At 28.8% G+C, this 22,813-nt stretch overlaps 2 protein-coding genes across 3 annotated transcripts in view; one reads left to right on the top strand and one right to left on the bottom strand.

Moving 5' to 3' along the window:
- Positions 1 to 22,813, top strand: part of LOC130814806 (oxysterol-binding protein-related protein 4B-like) — a 988,965-nt gene that overhangs the window by 832,002 nt on the left and 134,150 nt on the right. The window lies entirely within an intron of this gene.
- LOC130814793 (wall-associated receptor kinase-like 8) overlaps positions 16,855 to 22,813 on the bottom strand; it is an 18,522-nt gene continuing 12,563 nt past the window's right edge. The window contains exon 3 of the mRNA XM_057681000.1: positions 16,855 to 18,112. Coding sequence (XP_057536983.1) covers positions 16,962 to 18,112 — 1,151 coding nt within the window. The 3' untranslated portion in view covers positions 16,855 to 16,961. The remainder of the gene's footprint in view (positions 18,113 to 22,813) is intronic.

Here is a 22,813-nt window from a genome sequence, read left to right as displayed (position 1 = left end):
GTGACAGCCGGTTGAACCGGTCAGCGCTTAACGCCAAGCATAACTCCCTATCCAGCTTAAAATACAAAAGTTGTACACAATATTTACAAAATAATATTTAAAGTACGAACTTACAACTAATTGATACCACTGTATAATTTTACTATATTCTTTATTGTTCTATACTTATTAAGATACCATTCTCAACATTGGCAGAAGTACGTTACTGTCACTTATACTATCGGTAATCTTAATACTTAAGTAATTTCACTTGATTAATACTGTAACACCCCGATATTTTCCCGATATTTCACTAGTAATATTATATATATATATATATATATATATATATATATATATATATATATATATATATATATATATATATATATATATATATATATATGTATATATACATATATAGATATATATATATATATATATATAAATATATATATATATATATATATATATATATATATATATATATATATATATATATACATATATATATATATGTATATATATATATATACATATATATATATATGTATATATATATATATATATATATATATATATATATATATATATATATATATATATATATATACATATATATACATATATATATATATATATATATATATATACATATATATATATATATATACATATATATATATATATACATATATATATATATATATACATATATATATATATATATATATATATATACATATATATATATATATATATATATACATATATATATATATATATATATATATATATATATATATATATATATATATATATATATATATATACATATATATATATTTTATTTATTATTGGGCTTGGTCATGAGATTTGTAATCCTTTTTGGCAATTAGAATTATTTGGGCCCAAACTTTACCTTAGCCCATCTTTTATTTTCAAAAAAAAGTTAAAAAAAAAGTAGGAGGGAAGGTGGCCGGTTCTATGGGACTCTTGGTGGAGCTTGTAACTCCCTTAGGGTAATGAAGGATCAAGGCATTAATTCCATATAATTAACCCTTCTTAATTCCTTAATCATTTTCATTTTGACATCCTTTCATTTCTAAAGTTTTCAAGGATAAAAAAAAAACATATCCTCTCAAAATTCCTCCTAATTCAAATTCCTAACTCCATTACCCTTCATCATTTGGTGTTTTCCTTTACAATTGTAAGTGTAATTCTTAATCTATGTTGATTCTTAAGTTTTAATTTAAAATTCTATGATTATTCTATGTGTTATCTTATAATTCATGTTTAATTTATGAATTTAAAATTTCATGTATGATTTTGGGATGTATTTTTTCTATCTAAATTGATGAAGAATGTTTCTTTTTAGAGTTTTTAGATATGCATATATGTGAATAATAGGATTGGTTTGTGTGATGGGTGATTTTGAAATTTATATATATATATATATATGAATGTTCATGTAAAAAAAATGTGTGTGTTTTTTTTATATTTGGTGGAAAAATTATTTATTTTATTGGCTAATATGAGAAATTTATAATTTTGCTAGAGAAAAAAAAATATATACAAATATGTATAAAGAAATTATTGTTGAACAATGAATTTAATCTCAAAGATGGTTCATAAGAATTATATAAATTTGGTCATTAATATTTGATAGGCAATGTACCATTTGGAATTCATTTGTTGATGAATTTTGGTGAATCCCGTAGGGTTAGGAAAATGGTAAAAAAATCTGTTTTGGGACACTTTTTGGCTTGAAAATAGGTTAAAAATACTTAGAGTACATTATGAATTATGAAAATTGGTACCCGGGGGTTTTGACGCCTTTCGGACGCAACGGTGAAGTCGGAATTTCAGTTTGGCAGTGTTAACATACTGTTTTGGATAGAATACTAAATCTGAATTTTATTTGATGTTATGTTGTGATGAAGTATGTTGTGTGATCATGAATTGTTTGTAAGTGTGGCTTGATGTTAGATGTGTGTGTGTGTGTGTGCCTTGGTTGTGGTTTGAGAAAGTGTGAGTATATGCTTATTCCCGTATGTACGATTGAATCGTGTAGGAAGTCGATTCGTGACGGGAAGTTGATAGTTTCATTTAAGATTTGCTTTTGCTTTCTTAAGGTACGTACACGCAGTAAAATTTTATACATCGTGGATTGGTTTGTTATAAAGGAATAAAAATAATAATAATAATAATAATAATAATAATAATAATAATAATAATAATAATAATAATAATAATAATAATAATAATAATAATAATAATATATTGAATAAAGTGTGAAGGTGATGTTATGCTTTCTTATTCAAGAGATATAATTTCAATAACTTGATGAGTAGAGGTAGTATGACCTCACTAACTTTAAAGTAGACGTAGTATGACGTCGATTGGTGGAAATGGGGGCATTATGAGCCACCGCGGGGGTATGCATACTTAACCATAGGCACCGAAGTAAGGCGTGTTGCCTATGGTAGAGACTTGCTTAGGGGTTAGCTCCCCCTAATGTATTGTCTTACTCCGGAAGTTTGGGGTTTGGTTCGGCAGTATGGCCGGAAAAGTACAGCAGTATGGCTGACTAACTCAATGAATCATTTGAAATTTATTAAAAAGTAAATATTGAACTGTAACCGACGTATGGTAAGTTGCCATTGTGCTTTATGCTATAATGTTAATGTTATAAGAGATGTTTTTGCTGACGTGTACCTTTGATCTTAACGATCCTGCGATGATGTTGTTTTTCCTTTCGGGGTTAATAACTAGCAGTGAGTTAAGTTGCAGGCTGGGGAGTGAGGATTACATCTGAAGAATAAAAGAGATAGAGTACGAAAGGATTTTAATTTGGAACTTTATTAGCTTTTTAGAAATGGATTTATTCAAGAGGCGACTTCGCTCTCGAGATGTACTTATTGGACTTTTGGTTTCATATCTTTTATCCGCTGCTAAGACTACGATATCACTAATTAATCTACAATAACTCTAGTAGAACTCGATCCGCAAGTTTTAACTTTAAAAATTTTGTTTTCTCGTGCCTTTATGACATCTTGGTTTAACTCGGGTCCCGCTTGGTTTTCTTTTAAAATATAAAAATCTCCCTTTTAACGATCCGAGTTTTTCTGGGATGTTACAAATACTCGTAACCGTACCATGCATCATTGCGTCAACACTAATCAAGTTTATCACTAATCAACAAGCAAGTGCAACAAATGACACCTGATATATGTAAGGGTCTGACTAGATTAGGGCCAAAGCTCTATATCTAATTGTGGTGGGGGTGGTCACCCAGCCAATGTTTATGCTCGAGCTTCTACAGGATAGGTAGCTAACCCCCTATCTAACACCACATTTATACGTGCCGGCAAACACGGGCACCGGGATTTTACATGCCGGTCCATGGTTCGACATTACCTTATTATCAGAGTCGTTAAACCAATTATCAGATAATTTCACATAATTTCATCACATTTTCATTATTACATGCTAACTTTTATTTTATTCAACTAAGGTGATAACTTCTTTATTTAATATAGTTACTATTATAGACTTAAATTTTAGGGAAATTCCACATGGTAGCATTCAATTTTCATGAAATGTCAGTGGTAGCACTTTTTTAAGAAAATTCCACATGGTTGCATCCAGTTTATGCACAAACTAATTGCCGTCGCATTTTCCGTTAAGTTCTTGTTAAATTTCGTTTAATTCATCATTTTTTAAGTTTTTTCCACATGGTAGCATCAAGTTTTTGTTTAATTCACAATTTTAACGTTTAATTCACCAATTAATGTTTAATTCATCGTTTAATTTATTAACGCCCATAAATGTTGTAATATTTTTGTTTTCATTCAAATTGTTGGCATTATAAAGTTCAAAAGGTATGTAGCCAAGCACTAATACTAATATATATTTACTTCAAGCAAAATTAGAGATAATTCTAATAATAATAAAATGATGCACAAGTGGATACAACAAAAGGCTAAGGTTTTGTTAGAGATATGAACACTGGTTCCCCATTGTCTCCATCAACACCAAATCCTAGTTGCCATCTTCCTATTTGTTAACGGCGTTAATCATTAGTTTTTTTTTAATATTGGTTTATACATTTTTTTTCATAAATTGTAAAGAAAAAGATAAATAAATAAGTAACTTTTTTGTAGCAAATCTTTTTTAGCAGGAAAATACTTGCTTTTATTATTAGAATTATCTCTAATTTTGCTTGAAGTAAATATGTATTATTATTAGTGCTTGGCTACTTACCTTTTGAATTTTATAATGCCAACAATTTGAATGAAAACAAAATTATTACAACATTTATAGGCGTTAATGAATTAAACGGTGAATTAAATATTAAATTGGTGAATTAAACGTTAAAAATTGTGAATTAAACAAAAACTTGATGCTACCATGTGGAAAAAACTTACAAAATGATGAATTAAACGGAATTTAACAAGAACTTAACGAAAATGCTATGGAAATTAGTTTGTGCATAAACTGGATGCTACCATGTGGAATTTTCTTTAAAAAGTGTTGCCACTAGCATTTTATGAAAATTGGATGTTACCATGTGGAATTTTCCTAAATTTTATCTTTAGGCCCTTGTAGTTCATAAATTGATCTTTACTCATTATATTTTATTTATCACTCTATATTTAATAGTTTCCTCATTTATCACCAAAATTTTACTTATTTTATTAATAGTCTCCACTTTAATATAAAATTTATTTTTCTTGAAATAAACTCCTAAAATCGATATTACCTAACTTAGAATCAATACAACTTATTCTTTTCAGATAATTAATTATTTTATTTATAACTCCAAGTTAAATTGTAATCTCAGTATAAGTTTTTCAAATCCAACAATTTCACAAAAGTCAACGTTTCAAGTTGTAGGGAAACAAGAACTTTATTAAGTTTACAAAAAGATTAATTTTTAGCAAATAATCATAAAATTTGGAACTTCTGAATGATTAATATCTCTAGTTATAAAAAGAGTGTGACACTTACAAATTTTTCACAAAAATCAATATTTCAAGTAAACTTTGTAATTTTTACGAAAATTCAATACTTTTAGTTGTAAAGCAAGTAAAACATTAAAACTTCACAAAAATCATTATTTTAAGTAAACTTTATAATTTTCACGAAAATCAATATTTTAGATACAAAACGGATAAAATTTTATTTTTTTGACATTTTCATAAAAATCAATATTTCACTCATAATTTAAGAGACAAATTTCTAAAAATACTTTTATATTGTACATATAATTTTTGCTCAAATAGTAAACTAAAAAAATTATTTTGTACGACTAGTTCATTTAATATCATAAAAGTTATCTTTATTATAATTTCTCATATATTCAAGGAAACACTTTGAATGCTTATAAAAAGTTATTCACAAATATATTTTAATCTTATTATGGATACTTAGTAACTTATATTATTGAATTTTTTTATTATTATATATAAACTAATATGGTCAAATGGCCTAGGTTACTTTTGGAGTATTTTCCACTTATAAACAACTTAATTTATTTTATTGTAGTATATCCTAAGTTTAAATAATTAACATAATTACTAAAAAATAAAAACTTCAACACAATAACTTGAAAATTCGATAACATAAATATCAAATAAATTCTAATAACAACTTTTTAAATATAATCCTAGTTAATATAACATTTTCATAAAAACTACTCACAACTTATTAAAATTATTTAAAACTAACATAAACATATTAAAAATAAATTCTAGCATAAACATACTTAATTATAATAACATTTCTAATATAACACATAACTCATAATCATACTAACACAAATTTATACATAAGTAAAACTTAATTTTTGTTAGAGCATAATAATCCACCCAACTTTCTAACATGTTCAAAATTTATTAAACAACATACTAACAATATTTTTAGCATAACATACTTAGTATAAACATAATCATAAATTCATCAACCAATTTCCCTAATTAATCATGCCTCATATATTTCATACTTTGCATATTATAAAGTAAATATAATGTAAAATTTTGACATAAAAAGTAGGGTAAGAAATTATAACATACTAACACCAAAGAAAATAAGTAGTATGATCCTCGGAGCTAAGTAATCCAAGCTCCAAAATGATGATCTTTCAAGTACCCAAAAGAATACCCAACTATGCTCCAAAAAAAATGATAATTCAAGCTATTAAGGTGATGCATTAAGCTCCTTCTTGATTTTCTTCAACTAATTAATATACTAGAGAATTAGTAATTGATATAATGAAGTGAAATTAGGAGCAAATAGAAGATAAGTAGATGACTTAATTCCTTAATATTACATAACTAGAATGATATATTTTAGGTGAGTTTTGTTTTAAGTTTGCAAGGTTGAATGTTAGGAAAATAGCTAGTATATAAAGAAGATATTTATGGGACAAGATCTTATAATATTTGGATTAAAAAAATAAAAAAAATCATGGCTCCATATCTTACCCATAACCATCCAACATGATGGTAAAAATGAAGTTTGATTACTTTTTAAACTTACTTTACTTATGTAAGTAAATAAGTAATAAAAAAATATAGGTAGGTTTTGACTAATAGATTAGGTAATTACGATATTTTAGGTGCAAAACTAGCTTAAAACCTTAATTAAAGTTATTAACAAAAATATACTAGGAGTAGTTTAAAATAATTTAAATAAAAATGTTAAGTCGTTAAAATAATCGTAACGAAATTAATTAAGAAGATAAGAATTTTTAAACGTAAAGTTTTCGTAAACCAAAAGTTAATTAAATGATTTTGAATATTTTTTTTTTCTAAAATAGAAATTAATTATCGAAACTTTTGGACAAAAAACAAATTATTTAGAAATAATAAAAATTTAAAATTTCATATTCAGAGTAGTTTAAGAAATTGAGCAAGTATTAGGAATTGAAAGAAAATTAAATAATTAAAGAACTTGAAAATCGAATTGGAAATTAATTAAATCAATAAATATATAGTTAGTTGGAATATAAGAGTTTATAAATTAGATGAAGTTGAAGCTTAGTAATCGAGGATTAAGAATTAAATTGAAGGAACTAAGAATTAGTCGGAAATGATTAAGATTATAAATTTCGAGTCTGTTACATATAAACTTAATAATGATTAACAACAATATTTCATGCATAGAAAGCACACCATTACATCTAAAAATAAAGTAGTCATTGACCAAATTGATCTCAACCATTAGGGGTCATATTGCTTCAAAATACATTTGAAGAGAGAGAAAAATAATTTAAAAGTTGATGAAGAAAGGTTTTCTTGAAGATTGAGAAAAGAGTTTCTTGAAAATGAATAAAACAATGGTTGTGCGTTTGCTGAAGAGAGCGAAAATGATAGATGAAGTTATGGAGGGTTGGTTTCCACTTTCTAATATAGCGAGAAACAAATTTATGGTTGAAAGAAAAATTGTCATTTGTCAGTATCAAAGAACGAGAAAATGAAGTTATGCATAAAAATTAAGTAAACCGCTATTTCAAATAGCGATTTGGTGTTTATACCAAATTGCTATCTGTATAGCGGTTTATCCTTAAAATATTATTGTTGAAACAACTCATCCTAGGTGGACGATATGGAGGGAATTATTTTCCTTTATAGTATAAAATGAGAAATTTTTTTTATTCTAGGAAAAGACTCTAATATAATTTATAATCTTAAATTGAATACTTACAATCTATATGATTAATGATATTAAATAGTGGTATGTGAATGATTTTTAGTGTAAATTTTCATGATAGTTATCATGTTATTACCATGGTAATTAAAATTTGATCATAACAAGTTTTATTGTTTACAATTTTTCATTACCACCTAATACAATGTTTTTTTTTTTTGTGTTAAACCTATCAATTAAAACTAGCTCAAATCAAACTCAACCAAAGTTCGAAGACAGTCAGGAAAAGGAGCCATACAATTTCTTTTGTGGGTAACATTAGTTTCCCATCTAGCCATCATATAGGCAACTGCATTACCCCCTCTACGAACAAAGCTAGACTTAAAAGCATCAAAACAATTAAAAGAAACACGTAAAATGTCATAAACTAGATAAATAGGAGCACGACCAATCTCTGCATTTGCGATAGCCGAAATGACATTAGGGCATCTCCTTCCAAGTGAACCTAGCTTGGAGAATCCCATCCTTTTTGCTACCTCCAATCTGTACAAAGCCGTAGCCTCTGAAGCTTCAATACTCCAATTTGCTTGACAAAAGCGGGTTTCAGTGAAGAGAACAGTACCTTGGGCATCATCACTATTTATTATTGCTTACGTGATAATGTATTGAAATGACTTTGTGAAGAAATTGAGCTAATTGAAGAGATATTCTTACTAAAATTACATTAACATTTCATTATCATTTCCATAATTCAGTACCGGGTACTAAACATGGCATTAAAGCTTTAAAGAGATTAATTTAACAATCTATCTATACTAAAACAAAACACGCTGACATCATCACTATTTATTATTGCTTACGTGTCACAACCTCAATAAAACGTTTTGCTCCAAAACTCAATGATAATGTCATTATTTTATGACTAATATTTATATCTTTGTCTATTACTTTCTAACTATGACTATAATATTATCCATATTAAATGATTTTATATTTTTTAGGTCACATCATTTAATGTATTAGAAAATTATATATTTTTTTAATTATTTATAAATCTTATCAATGTTATTTATCAATTGAGTATTATTTAAGTGTATTGAATATTTTGAGATGATTAAAAGATAATATACCTTTATTCGAATTTTTTTTATTTATACTATTGGTTGTTTAAATACAATACACAATTCTAGTATGATTTAGAATGTGAGTATCTTTATGCAAGTCACTATATTTTTTATGACAAAAAAATTATTTTTTTGTTTAAACTTTTATAAAATAATTTTACATAAATATTTATGTTAAATTTGATTTTGAAGTATGTTTTTTAATAGTTGTAATACTTTATACAAATTAATGTACTATTTGGCTTTCTTAGCATAAACTGCTATGTTATTTTTTTATTAAAAGTATTCATAATTTTGTATTGTACACTTTATGTAAAAACTATTTGCCCTTCTATTCAAAATAAACAAATAGGAGTATAAATATAATTATATTAAAAATATAATCAAATTTTTTGTCTTTTTTTGTGATTTATTTATCATTAACTAAATCTTAAAATTTTTATTTCTTAAATAATACAAATATGTAGGAAAGTTTAATAAAATTGTGCATCACACGGGCACCATCTATTCATTTATAATTTTAAAATCATCAATTAGAAAATATACAAATTATATGAGCTTGTCGCATGATAAAACGGTCTCATACAAAACTTTTTGCTATTAAATTAGATCTTATCAATATCATATTGTCTTATTGATTGACTAATCAGATTAAGGGCTAATTAACATCAATTTTCGTTAAGACTAAGTTAATATTAATCTCATACTATCTTTACCTAAGCTTCATTAAACACAGATTTAATAAAAAGAACCACGGTTTCATAAAACATTGTAACACAAGAAAATCAAGAACACGAATTAAATTATAAAAACTAATATTAACATAAAAACAACAAAAAAATGAATAAATAAAACTAAAAACAAAGGTTTAATGGAATGAAAGACTACTCCACCATAATAAAATCAATAAAAATAATATAATAAAAGAGAGAAGAAAAGAAATAGCTTTTATCAAAGAAAGTTATATGTTGAAGTTATTGGTGTCTTGAATGCACTATTCCAGAATATGCATTTATGTGTATGCATAGAAATGGAATCCTATGTCATAATATGTGTGTATGTGTTAATAGGTGAGTTAAGTATGTAACTTAATGTGGTGACTAAATGTGTGGATTAATGTATGAATAATTATTGTATTGATAGAGGCACTTAAGTATGTTTATTATGGAGATGTTTAATACATGATGAATGAGGATGTTGAACATAAAAGGACAAATTATGTATGAAGTTTCGAACGAGGTAGTTGAAGTTTGGTCCTTGCTTTGTTCGAGCAATGGGATTAGAAGCCAACAATTTTCTCACCTATAACTCGCTTGAACAAACACTCTAGACCTGGTCTGTGCATCTGCGCGAACGAGCAGTATATGGCTCGAACGAGCAGGTCTTGGCAGCAGCTTAGGATCCGTTTTTGGGTCGTTTCATTTACTTGGAGCTCATTTATTCTTATTTATACCTAGCTTTAAGTATGTTTGCTCATTAATATAATCACCCATATAAATAGGGATCTCATATGATTATTGTATATCATCAAACACAAAGCCCTAAGCCTAAACACATAGCCTTAATCTCTCTTACTTAATTGTAATACTTCATTTGTAAGAGTTGTTATACTCCATGTTATAGTATAAACAAAAAAACTATACACCACAAAATATGTAGCCATCATTCAATGAACCTTCTTAAATCATTATATCAATTATTTGCATTTTATTTCTTTCAAACATTGTCTAATTCATTGAAATCATAATAGTTCATCAAGGTACTTTAAACCTTTCGATCTTGGTGATATTAGAGTTGAGAATTGTTTCTTAGACTCTAATCTAGCTCTCATTTTATTGTAACTTGTAAAGGAAAATATGAAAGACTCCGGAAAAGGCTTAAGGAAAATATAGTTACATAAGGGATTTATATACAGTTAATTCAAAACTTAAAAGATAGATTAATTAGTTGAAATAGATAGATTTCATCCTATGTGATAATATGAGTTATATCTTCATGTACTCACTTCGTAGATGTACGAAAGTGGGGGATCTCACTTGTATTCTGTATTTGACTCTCTCTCTCTTTCTCATATTAATAAAACATGTTTTCTCTTTGTACATGGACGTAGCTAACACATTGTTTGTAAACTATGTTAAATTTGTGTATGATATTTTTATTTTTTATTTATCTTTTTTGCGTTTGTCATAACTCCTAGTTAGCTCATGATAGCCGAAAAGCTAACTAATTCAAAGATTGTGTTTGGCCGCACGGGTTTAGGGAGAATACTGTCATAAAAAAGCCATCACTTTCTGATCAGGGATATGGACTGAAATTAAATATATGATAAATCATTATAACTTTATTTGCCAAACTAATATATTGGAAGTGGTTGTATTTAGTATAATTTATGCTGGAAGTAATACGGGGATTGGGTTTTGGTATGTGGCATAGATGGTTATCACGCCTAGAGGAGTTATACTTTAGTTCCTATGTCTTAGGGCCTCATGTTAACCACGAGCATATGTATTTTTAATGGGATATTCTAGACTTTTATGAAACGCTGGTAGTAGCATATCTTAAAATAATTTCACATAATAGCATTGTAATGTTGTACTTAAAACTAAGTAACATTAATGGACTAAAAGCGTTTAGTTGACCGTTAAGTTATAAAGTGTCTTAAGATTATTATATATAGTAGCAACATAATTTTATGAAACGCTAGTGATAGCAAATCTTAACTATAAAATCTACATATTTTTATGAAACGCCAGTGATAGCAAATCTTAACTATAAAATCTACAGTAGCTTTAAGGAAAGAAGACAAGGGCAAATAAGATAATTAACAAATTAACGACCAATTTAAATTTTTTAGTCCATTAATGTTACTGTAGCCTTAAGTACAACATTACAATGCTCATCTATAGATTTTTTTTTTTAAGATTTGCTACCATTTACATTTCAAAAAAATATATTGTTACTATATAGAATATCCCATTTTTAATTAACAAAAGAAGACCCAAAAAAGATTATTATGAATTCTGATAGAGGAAGTCATTGAGACTACCTCTCCCTTACCAGCCTCATGATTACTTGTCATATTATGGATACCTTGAAAGGTTAGTTTTGGATTGAAATTTTTGTGAAGTGATGAACGTACTTGAACGAAGATCACTTGACATAAAAGTTGTAGAAACTTGAATCACTAGCATGATTGTAATATTTGATAATTTTCTATTATGATGCTTTGTTGATAACAACAAAAAAATTTGTTGTGTTAGCATATGATATGTGATGGTTTACCGTTTCTTTCCTTTTTTTTTTTTCTACCCATGTTTTCATGCATAGATTCATTCATTCATTCGAAATGATAACGAGTAAATAATGTCATCTTGCTGCTTGTTAACATTGTAGGTGAAGTTAGCATTGACTTTTATTATATCGTTTTCTTAAGTTAGTAGCTGCCCTTCTCATCCAAGTGCACTTTTTGTTTTCCTTTTTTTTTTTTTGTTGAATTTAGGCGAGTTGTTACAAATAGTTTGAAAAAGCATTTTATTAGAAAGAGGTTATAAATTTCCAAGCTAACAATTGATGATAGCCAAAGACATGTGCAGACATGGATGGAAAAGTTATGGCAGAATACCTAATGCTCAAAGAGAAGATATTTAATCTTGTTGCTAAGCCCGACCCTAACGTTGAAAAGGAGGGATACCGTCCAAGGTCAATATTCCTTAAGACACAGAAAATAAATTAGTGAGTAAAATCCAATATAATAAAAAATCGCAAATGAAATTCCAACAAGAAGAAATGAAGATAAAAAGTTAGGTTTCTAAGTCATTTTTTCTACAATCTGAACTCTGCCATTTGATTATTTCCCACAAGATTTAATATAATTCATCAGAAGAGGAGAAGCAAGGAGAGACAAACTTCAACTTAGCAATATAGCTTCTACCAATATAAATGCAAAAAGTCTTTCAAAAGAAATATGTTTTTATAATTTGTTATGCTTTTCTAAATACTTTTGTATATAATATACTTTATATATATTGAATAAGATCTTCAAGGGGTTCAGTTTCCTATATGGTATCAAGATTAGGTGAGATTTATGGCATCAACGTCTTAGTCATCCTTCAGATAAAGTAGTAAGATCTCTCTTTTATTTTGTTAAATCGTATTTCTTAGAAAGCTTGTGATGTTTGTCATTAAGAAAAACAGTCTAAAGATAAATTTTCTTTTAGTGAAAGTTGAGCAAGTTCTCATCTTGGAGTCATACATTGTGATTTATGGGGGAAGTGCTCTCCTTCCTCTTGTAGTGCTACTTATTTTCTTACTTTGGTTGATGATTATTCTAGAGTTGTGTGACTATATATCCTATTGACAAAATAAAGGTTTATAAGTTTTTTGGTTCTTTTTTTTTTTATAATCGAGCGTCAATTTGATGCTAAAGTTAAAGTTGTTCGTAATGATAATGGTACGAAATTTAATTATATAAAAGATTATTTTGAGTAGCATGTCATTTTGTTTCAAACTTCATGTGTTGTTACTCCTCAACAAAATGGACGGGTTAAACGTAAACATCGCCATATTTTGAATGTAGCTCGGGCTTTGCATTTTCAAACTAATCTTCCCTTATCTTTTTGGGTGATTGTGTTTTGTTTGTTGGTTATATAATTAATCGTACACCTTCTTTCTTACTTGACAATAAAACTCCATATGTTGTCTTATTTAATGCCCACCCTTCTTATGATTCGTTTCGTGTCATTGGATTTTTGTGCTATGCTCATTATCCAAATTCAAAAAGGATAATTTATGAGTAGGAGTAGAAAATGCATATTTGTTGGTTATTTGCAAGGAAAGAAAGGGTGGAAACTCTATGATATTGAAACATGTGAATACTTTGTATCTAGGGATGTGAAGTTTTATAAACATAAGTTTCCTTTTACTAGCATTACTCCATCCTCTTAATTAAATCCCAATAATATTGTTGCACCTAATTTTAATTATACTAATGATGATTTTTTTATGACCATCTTGGTATTGATATAAATCTCAATAATGTTGTTGCACTATAAAATTGCTTGGTTTTGTCACTAATATAATCTGATAAGTTAGTTCGTCTCCCTTTGCTCTGCCACCTACTTCATCTCAGACCTCATGTATATCTTACCTCATTGTACATTTTGTTAACTGTCATCGATTTCCTATGAGACATCAAAAGTTTCTTGCAACTATTATCACAAGTACAAAACCTTAAACGTTCAAGGCCGCCATGAAGGAACCAAGATGGAAAAAATCTATGCAAAAAGAAATTCAAGCATTAGAAAATAATGGCACTTGGCGTGTGACAGATCTTCCTCCCGAAAAGAAAGCTCTTGCTTGCCGTTGGGTCTACAAAATCAAATATAACTCTAATGGTAGTGTGGAGCGCCTCAAGGCTCAATTGGTTGTCTTTGGTAATCAGCAGGTTGAAGGGATTGATTACAAAGATACGTTTGTTCTGATGGCCAAGATGATCACGATACGTACTTTCCTTGCTGTACCCGTTGTAAAGAATTAGGAGTTGCATTAAATGGATGTCCATAATGCTTCTTTGCATGGGATTTGTTTGAAAAAATATATATGAAAACGCCTCTAGGTTTTTAGATTGCTCAACCTAGTTAGGTATGTCAGTTGTAGAAATCTCTTTATTGCTTGAGACAAGCACCTAGATCTTGGTTTACTATGTTGGTTACTTCTCTTCGAAATTATGAGTTTTGACAATCTTATTTAGATTATTCCCTATTTTCTTATTAAAACGGTGTCATTTAACTTAATAATCTTATTTATGTGGATGATTTGATTGTTTATGGGAATGATATCGTTGCTCTTACCACTTTTAAAAAATATTTGTGCTCACGTTTCCATATGAAGGATCTTGGTGTGCTTAAATATTTTTTGGGTATTGAAGTTACCAGAAAAACAAAGGAAATTTATTTGTGCCAAAGAAGTTATGCTCTTGATATAATTACTGAATTAGATTATCTTGGCTCAAAACATGTTCATTTTCCTATGGAACAAAATCACAAGTTGGCTACCTCCTCTAGTCCTATTATTGATAATGTTAAGCAGTATCGCATGTTAGTTGGTCGACTAATTTATTTGTCTTTTACAAGACCTAACTTTGCTTACTCTGTGCACATACTTTCTCAATTCCTTGGTGCTCCGTGTCGTGATCATTGTGATGCTACTATTCTTGTTCGATATCTCAAAGGATCACCTGGTCAAGGGATTCTTCTTTGTGTGGATTGTGATATGTCTTTGAGTGGATGGTGCGACCCAAATTGGCTAGTTATCCTCTTAATCGTCGCTTGTTATCAGGTTCGTCATTCTTTTTTCATTCTTCCATTTCATGGAAAACCAAGAAGAAAGTTATAGCTTCTAGATCGTCAGTTGAAGCAAAGTATCGGTTAATGGCAATAGTGAGTTTGAAACTTAAGTGGCTTAAAGGTTTACTTCGTAGTTTGGGGATGTATCATCCAAAAGCCATGTCTTTGTATTGTGATAGTCAATCTGCTATTCATATTTCTCAAAACCTGTTTTTTATGAGAGTGCACAACACATGGAAGTTGATTGTCCGTATGTGTGAGATGTGCTATTCAAAATGGTACCATCAGTCCTTCTCATGTTCCTATTTCTGCACAACTTGTTGATATTTTCACCAAGGCTTTGGGGCAAGCTCAATTATCTTTTCTTTTTTGCAAGTCGGACTTTTGTGATCTTTATGCTCCAAGTTTGAGAGGGATACTAGAAATTGTAATGTATTTCGGCCTATTGTTTATTATAGTATGGGCTTTGTACCGGGATTTTCTAAATATTTTTGTAAATATACCTTGTATATATTGAATAACGCTTTCAAAGGGTTCAGTTTCCCTACATAATTACTTACATTATTTAAAGATTGTATAGCCATTCATTTTGAAGATATATTATCAATAATTCACAATATTATTGATTGGAAAACATCAAAATCACTAATCAGTTTGTATACAATAAGTTTATTCACAATCAATGTTTGTAACAATTAAGAATATTTTGATTTAATGGTTGATATCATCAAACTCATAACTTAAATTTTATATTATTTTTTACTAGTGGATTTAATTGATTATTTAGGACTAGAAATTCAGTTTAGATAATAATTTTAAATTTGATAATAGAATGTTAAAATTGTGGATGAAATGTGGAAGAAATGTGAATGAAATGTTAGACATGAATACAGAATTTGTTGTGGATATGACGATATTTTAGTAATCAATATTAAAATTTACTTTATTATGTTACATTTTAGAAATCACTATCATAAAGAGAGTAAAAGAAAATACTTATTGCTAGTTTATTTGCCAAACGTGTGAGTGGAAAAAGGAATAATAACATTGTTATCTTGTTGATGGTATTTATCGTCCTTTATTATAATATTGTGGCATTGCCTTGAGATTATTATTGTATTATAGTTTATACTGCTTCTTAGGTCAACTTAAAGTGACCTTTTTTTGAGTTCAATTTACAAAAAACATTCTACTAAAAATTTTACAATTTATCTATTTATTTTCTTGAAAATATTGGTGCTACACATGGGTTTGGATCCTAAATTTGCCGTTAATTGCAGTTGACCATAAATTTGAATATTTTTTTCCATCTCATCTACACTCTTGTAAATATTTAATTTAAATCGATGTTAATTTCTAATAAAGTTGAATAAGCGTGGTTAAATAAGTGTGGGTAAATGTCATTTTTTGATAGTGTTCTTAACCTTTGTGTATACCGTTTGTTCATTCTCTATGGTGTCATACCGCTTTCTTGACGTTAAGTGTAGAGTAGCCATACTCTTTGACATGGCAGCATCCTATTGAGTGTGCAGTGGGAAATTTAATACAAAAAAATTGTTTTGCCCAATTTGTGAAAAGTTCTTTACTTCATCAGATAAAGCATGCCTTTATAATTTCGTGTAGGTCGTGTAGTGTTCATTGAATCATTGTTCTCATGCATTAAATGCTATGTCCTTTTGGAGATTTGGTTTAGACCTTCTAACTAAGTGTAAGGATCATAACCTGAATTCTACGATTGTGCTCGACACATACACTAATTAAACTAAGATAAGAGAAGATTAAAACTATATAATGACATATCAGTATTATTTTACATAAACTGTGTACATGTATAATAATCTTATAACACATGTAAGGATCATTAATCTAGTGTAATGAACTCCCCTGTAGTTATGTCAATCAAAGAACAAAATGTTTGATCATGCTGGTTGGATGAACCTGATTGCATCTTCATCGATCCGCGCTCCATAGATGATCTTACCGTTTCAAGTTCAGCTGCGACTTCTTTCATCTTAGGCCTACTCTTTCCATCCAAGTTCAAACATCGTTTTGCAAGGTTAGACACAACCATGATTTCTTCTTCTTTTCCTTCCCTAAGTACTCGAGAATCCAATATATCATACAAATTACATTTTTCCATATGTGCAAGAAACCATGTTACAAGACTCTTTTCTTCATGCTCATTACTTGCACGGATTGCTTTTTGTCCAGTTAAAAGCTCAACCAGCACAACACCAAAACTATACACATCACTCTTATCCGTGTATTGTTCCGATTGATAGTAGCCTGGATCTAAATAACCAATCGTTCCAAGAACACGAGTTGAGACATGTGTTTGATCAATACTAAGTGACTTGGATATCCCAAAATCCGACAATTTAGCCCTATATTTGTTGTCTAAGAGGATGTTAGATGATTTAATATCTCTATGCAAAATAGGTATCAAATATGATGAGTGCAAGTAGGCTAGAGCATTTGCTATGTCAGTACCAATATGTAACCTCATTTCCCAAGTGATTGCAAAGTCTTGTTTGGAATCATGGATAAGATCAGAAAGAGTTCCATTAGGAATATATTCATACACCAACATAGGAACTTCTGTTTCCAAACAACATGCTAATAGTTTGACAACATTTCTATGGTTAATTTGTGATAGAATTACTACCTCATTGATGAAAACAGTCAATTGACTTTCATCTTCTATCTTGGACTTCTTTATAGCAACAATATTTCCATCACTTAACATTCCTTTATAAACAGTACCTTGCCCTCCTTGCCCCAGTATTCGATCCTCATTATACTTATCAGTCGCCTTTTCTAATTCATTGGAAGATAATATTTTGATTTTCTCGATATTATTTTCTTGGGATGACATTTGTTGTTTGAGCAGCAAACCACCATTTCTTTCAAAGTACCTAGCTTTAAGTCTGACATCTCTATTACGTTTTATCGCACGTAATAGCAAATATAACCCAAGTAGTACAAGCAGCAACACCAAGCTTGTACCTAATCCTGCACATCAACATGCTTTATTAGTTATGATTATCAACACCTTTAGAATTTTCAATGTTCTCTTTTTTTTTAATATATTTCTGTTAGAATTCAAAAAATAAGCCTGAATAATCCAAATAAGGATGAAAAGATATAACCCACGTACAAACTCAAAAGAAGTTCACTACTGAAACTAATGTCTCCTCTCCTCTTAGTTTTCAGTATTGAATCTAACGCATCTTTGTGTTGTATACGATTTTTACAAAGGTAATATTGTGTATATTAGACACCACAAACCTTAACCTAGTTGGGAGAATCATACTCGGAGTATTGAAATGTTGTTGTAGATAAACATTAATTTTGTTATTTGGTTTATTATATTTTTTACTAATTTGGTTTGTGGTTTGGATTGGTGGGATTTCATCTCTAACAATTTTGTTTGATTTGAATTTAGACAAAAAAAAAACAAATACTTTTGTTCACATAATTTAAAAAGAATTTTTGTCCCCTAGGGTTCACATAACACATACACCTAACTTTAAAGTGAATTTTAAAATTTTGTAAAAATTAGTGTCGACTTTAAATTTGATTTTGAACCGATCCTAAACACCTGACTCGAAATTGACTAATTGACCTGAATGAACATCTCGAACTAAACATGCTTTATTCTTCATAATTTTCAATTACCACTTAATATCACCTTACTAAAAGGTAACGAATGACAAGTAATTTTAAAAAGAAAAGAATTATTAAGTAGAACAAAATTTAACACAAACACAAAAAAATCACAAAACAACCACTAAACAATATGGTAGTCATCTGACCGCTATACGCATACATCGACCGGATGGCTAGCATTGGCGTCTAGTCGCCATATATATATATATACCGTTACAACAGTAAACTGGTAGCAATTGACGACCAAATGGCTACCACCAGTTTAGGCATCATTGGCGACCAACTACATTAATAACCATCTAGTTGTCAACCACCATAAATATTTTATTTTGAAAAAATTTGACCCTTCTAACCTGTTTATGAAACGCATCTTTAAAACTCTTTTTTGCCATCCTACATCTTCAATCACGCACAAGCTACGAAACGAACCCCAAGCCTCATCCGCTAAAGACAATTATATAACACTCAAACTACTATATCACGAGCTATTTAATGAATTTTCTTATCATGTGTATATATTAATGGACAAATGGTTTATACATTAATCCTAATGATTTATTATTTATTATTTATCATTTAATATGTATTATTTATTATCATAAATGTTCTTTTTATTTAAAATATTCATTTTAAGGACATAAGATAAAATATATCCTTATTAGATGTTTTTAGATCCAATTTAATATTTAACACTTTGTACATTTTTATAACAACTTGTCTTGTATGAGACTATCTCATCATGAGACGGACCCATATAATTAGTCGATTTCTCTTAGTGATCACTTTTAAGATTGCAAATGATTTATTTAAGGCTATAAGTAATCACTTTAAGACTATAAAAATTAATCAACACTTTAAAATTATAAGTGATTACTTTTAGGTTACAAGTTAGTGATCACTTTAAGATAGTAAATGTACATTAAATTAGGACAATAGAAATAGTCCCATTATGAGACCGTCTCATTTGAAAATTTATGTTTTTATAATGTATATGCTCAAAAATTTCTTAGAATACTGTACATAAGCAAATGAAATGAACAAAAGATAATAGAAAGAGAATTTGTTATTTATTATTTGTTTTTTATTGATTTTTATTGATTATTCATTATTCATTATTAATTATTATTATTTTTTATATATTATATATAATTTATAATTTATTATTTATTATTTATTATAGTTTTAGTTATATTAGCACTATTAGTATAATATTAGTTATATTTGTATTTTGTATTATTATAGTGGTATTTGTCAAGTATTAATCATATTAATATATTCTTAGCTGTATTTGGTTACAATGATTGTATTTATATAGCATTAGTCGTCAGTATTAGCCGTGTTTGTTTAGTATTAGGTACATTGGTTTAGTATTATTTATATTAGTATATTATTAGTGTTATTAGTATAATACTAAACATATTAGTTCAGTATTGGTCATATTTGTATAATAGTAGCTGTACTAGTGTATATTAGGAATATTAGTATATTATTGGTCATATTAACATAGTTTTGAACGTATTTGTTTAGTATTGGTTGTAAGTATAGAATTAGTTTAATGAGTGAAGTATTAGATGTATTAGTATAGTATTAGTCAAATTAGCATAGTACTAGTCGTATTAGAGTAATAATAGGTGCATAAAAATAAAATAGTCATTACTAGTTTAGTGTTAGTCGTATTTGTTTATTATTAGTCATATTAGTATAATATTATTTCTATTTGTGAAGTATTAGTCGTGTTAGTGTAGTATTAGTTATCTTAGTATTATTTATTGGTTTAGTGTAACATTAGATGTATTAGAGTAATAGTAGTATAGGTCTTCAATGGGCTGGGCCCCCATTTTGAGCCCTTATCCGGCCCTTTTTAGAAGGGCTTTAGAAGGGTCAGGCCGAAAATAAACCGGACTAAAAATGGGCTCTATTATTGTTAAAATGGAGTAGGTTGTAAGAGAGCTTAAAATGAGTTGAAAATGGGCATTTGTAAATTTAAAATGGGCTTTGAAAATTTTAAATAGGCTTTATTAATAAGTGAATTTATTCAATTATTTGCATCAGAATATTCAAACTACTGATTCAGTAGTACTGAACCTTCACTTTCATTTGCATCAAACGTCCTGCATCAACATTTTACTCTTTTTTTCCCCAATCAAAACCCTAAAATCTCCCCAAATTAAAACCTTAATCCAAATCCCTACAAATTGAACTATAATTCTTCACTCATTTGCGATTTAAGATTCAATTTGCGATAATCTGTACATAAGTTCGGTAATTTCTCATCCTCTCTCTCTTTGTCTCTAGCTTCCTTTGCAATTGTGTATGGTTTTGATTGTGATCTGGTGTGTTTTTCACCTTTAATCAAAGGAATTTATGTTATATGTTGTTTTTTAAATTGTAATCCAGCGTATTTTCCCACAGCGCAATGCACAATGATCAATGTCTGACAGTTTGATCCATTTGTGCGGAGCTATGATTGTTCTTCGTTCATCATCTCAAAATGTAATCTTAGATTTGATTGTGATTCATAAATTTTTAAGGCTTTTTTACGATGTGACGTGTATGTTTTCGGCTGTTAAAACTCTAACTGTAAATTTATATTTTAAAGGTGCTTGGTTAATTCATCATCACTTATCAATAGCACGTGAGGGACAACATGCAGCTTTGAGGACTACGGCGGTGAATGTGTATGGGGTTTTTGATAAATTTTGGTCAGAGTATAATATTTACCTATCTTGTGTGACTATATTAGATCCTAGATTCAAATTCAAATTTGTGGAGTATTGTTTAGTGAATCATTTTGGAGTAAATAAGGGTTTGAAACTTGTTGCTAATGTGTTGGCTACTTTGAAATCTTTGTTTGATGAATACAAGCTTCAATTTTTAACATCCCCAATTGTTGTTGCTTCTCCCCCTCCAAGTTTTGAATTATCTGATGATGAATTACTTAGTGATTTTGATAGCTACACTCCTAGAATTTCAAGCACACAATCAAACTATCACAACTTGAGTCGTATTTGGCAGAGAGCCCACTTGGACATAATATTGAGTTGGATGTTTTGGGGTATTGGCAACAAAGTATTATAAAGTATCCGGACCTTGCATTATTAGCTAGAGTTTGCTTACAATTCCAGTTAGTACTGTAGCTTCGGAGTCGGCTTTTAGTATTGGTGGAAAGATCATCTAGCTTATCTGTAGCTCTCTAAAACCCAAAACAGTGCAAGCTTTGGTATGTGTGCAAGATTGGCGTCGTGATGAGTTTGATAATCCTCTTGATTTGGAGTGCGATGCCAAATTATGTAATCAGACCAATGAGCTTGAATGATAATAGTTGCGTATTTGACTAGATATGTAAGTAATTTTTAAGTACTATTTCTAAAACTTTTTGGTTTTAGTCCCTGAATAGAAACCCTAATATCCCAAAAATGGTAGAAAAGACGGTAGCTTTTTTGAGCTGGGAAGAACAGGGACATGGAAATTATTTGCAAACTTATAAATTTTGAATTTGTATTTTTGATTTATTAAAATGAGAGTATAACTTGGTAGTGCTACATTTTAAGTACCATTTCTAACATTATGCTATTTTTAAGTACCGGATGCAAACTTAGTATATATAATTATAATGTAGTTCTGGGTTATATTCACTTAATCAAAAAAGTTTAAAGAGCTTGGTAATGTTATGGTGGTGCAACATACTGAAATCTGGGTTATATTCACTTAATCAAAAAAGTTCTTTAAAAAAATTAAAAAAATAAATAAAAATATAAAAAAATGGGTCGGGCCGGATTTTATAGCCTGGCCCATTTCAGCCCATTTTTTATTTTGCAAGACCCGACCCGGCCCGGCCCATGTTTGTTTGAGCCCGACCCAGCCCATATCCGGCCCATTGAACACCTCTAAATAATAGGCATATTAGAGTAACATTAATTGTATTAATATATTATCGGAAAAACTACTGTCAATAGTACAATTTTTTTGTTAATTTTCCTATGATAATACCAACTTTTGATTAACCATAAATAACACCAATTTAGGGGTTTTTTTTTCTAGAAT

This window comes from Amaranthus tricolor, chromosome 6 (assembly GCF_026212465.1).
Source record: "Amaranthus tricolor cultivar Red isolate AtriRed21 chromosome 6, ASM2621246v1, whole genome shotgun sequence".
NCBI classification, from domain to species: domain Eukaryota; kingdom Viridiplantae; phylum Streptophyta; class Magnoliopsida; order Caryophyllales; family Amaranthaceae; genus Amaranthus; species Amaranthus tricolor.
This window is presented reverse-complemented; position numbering and strand designations above follow the sequence as displayed.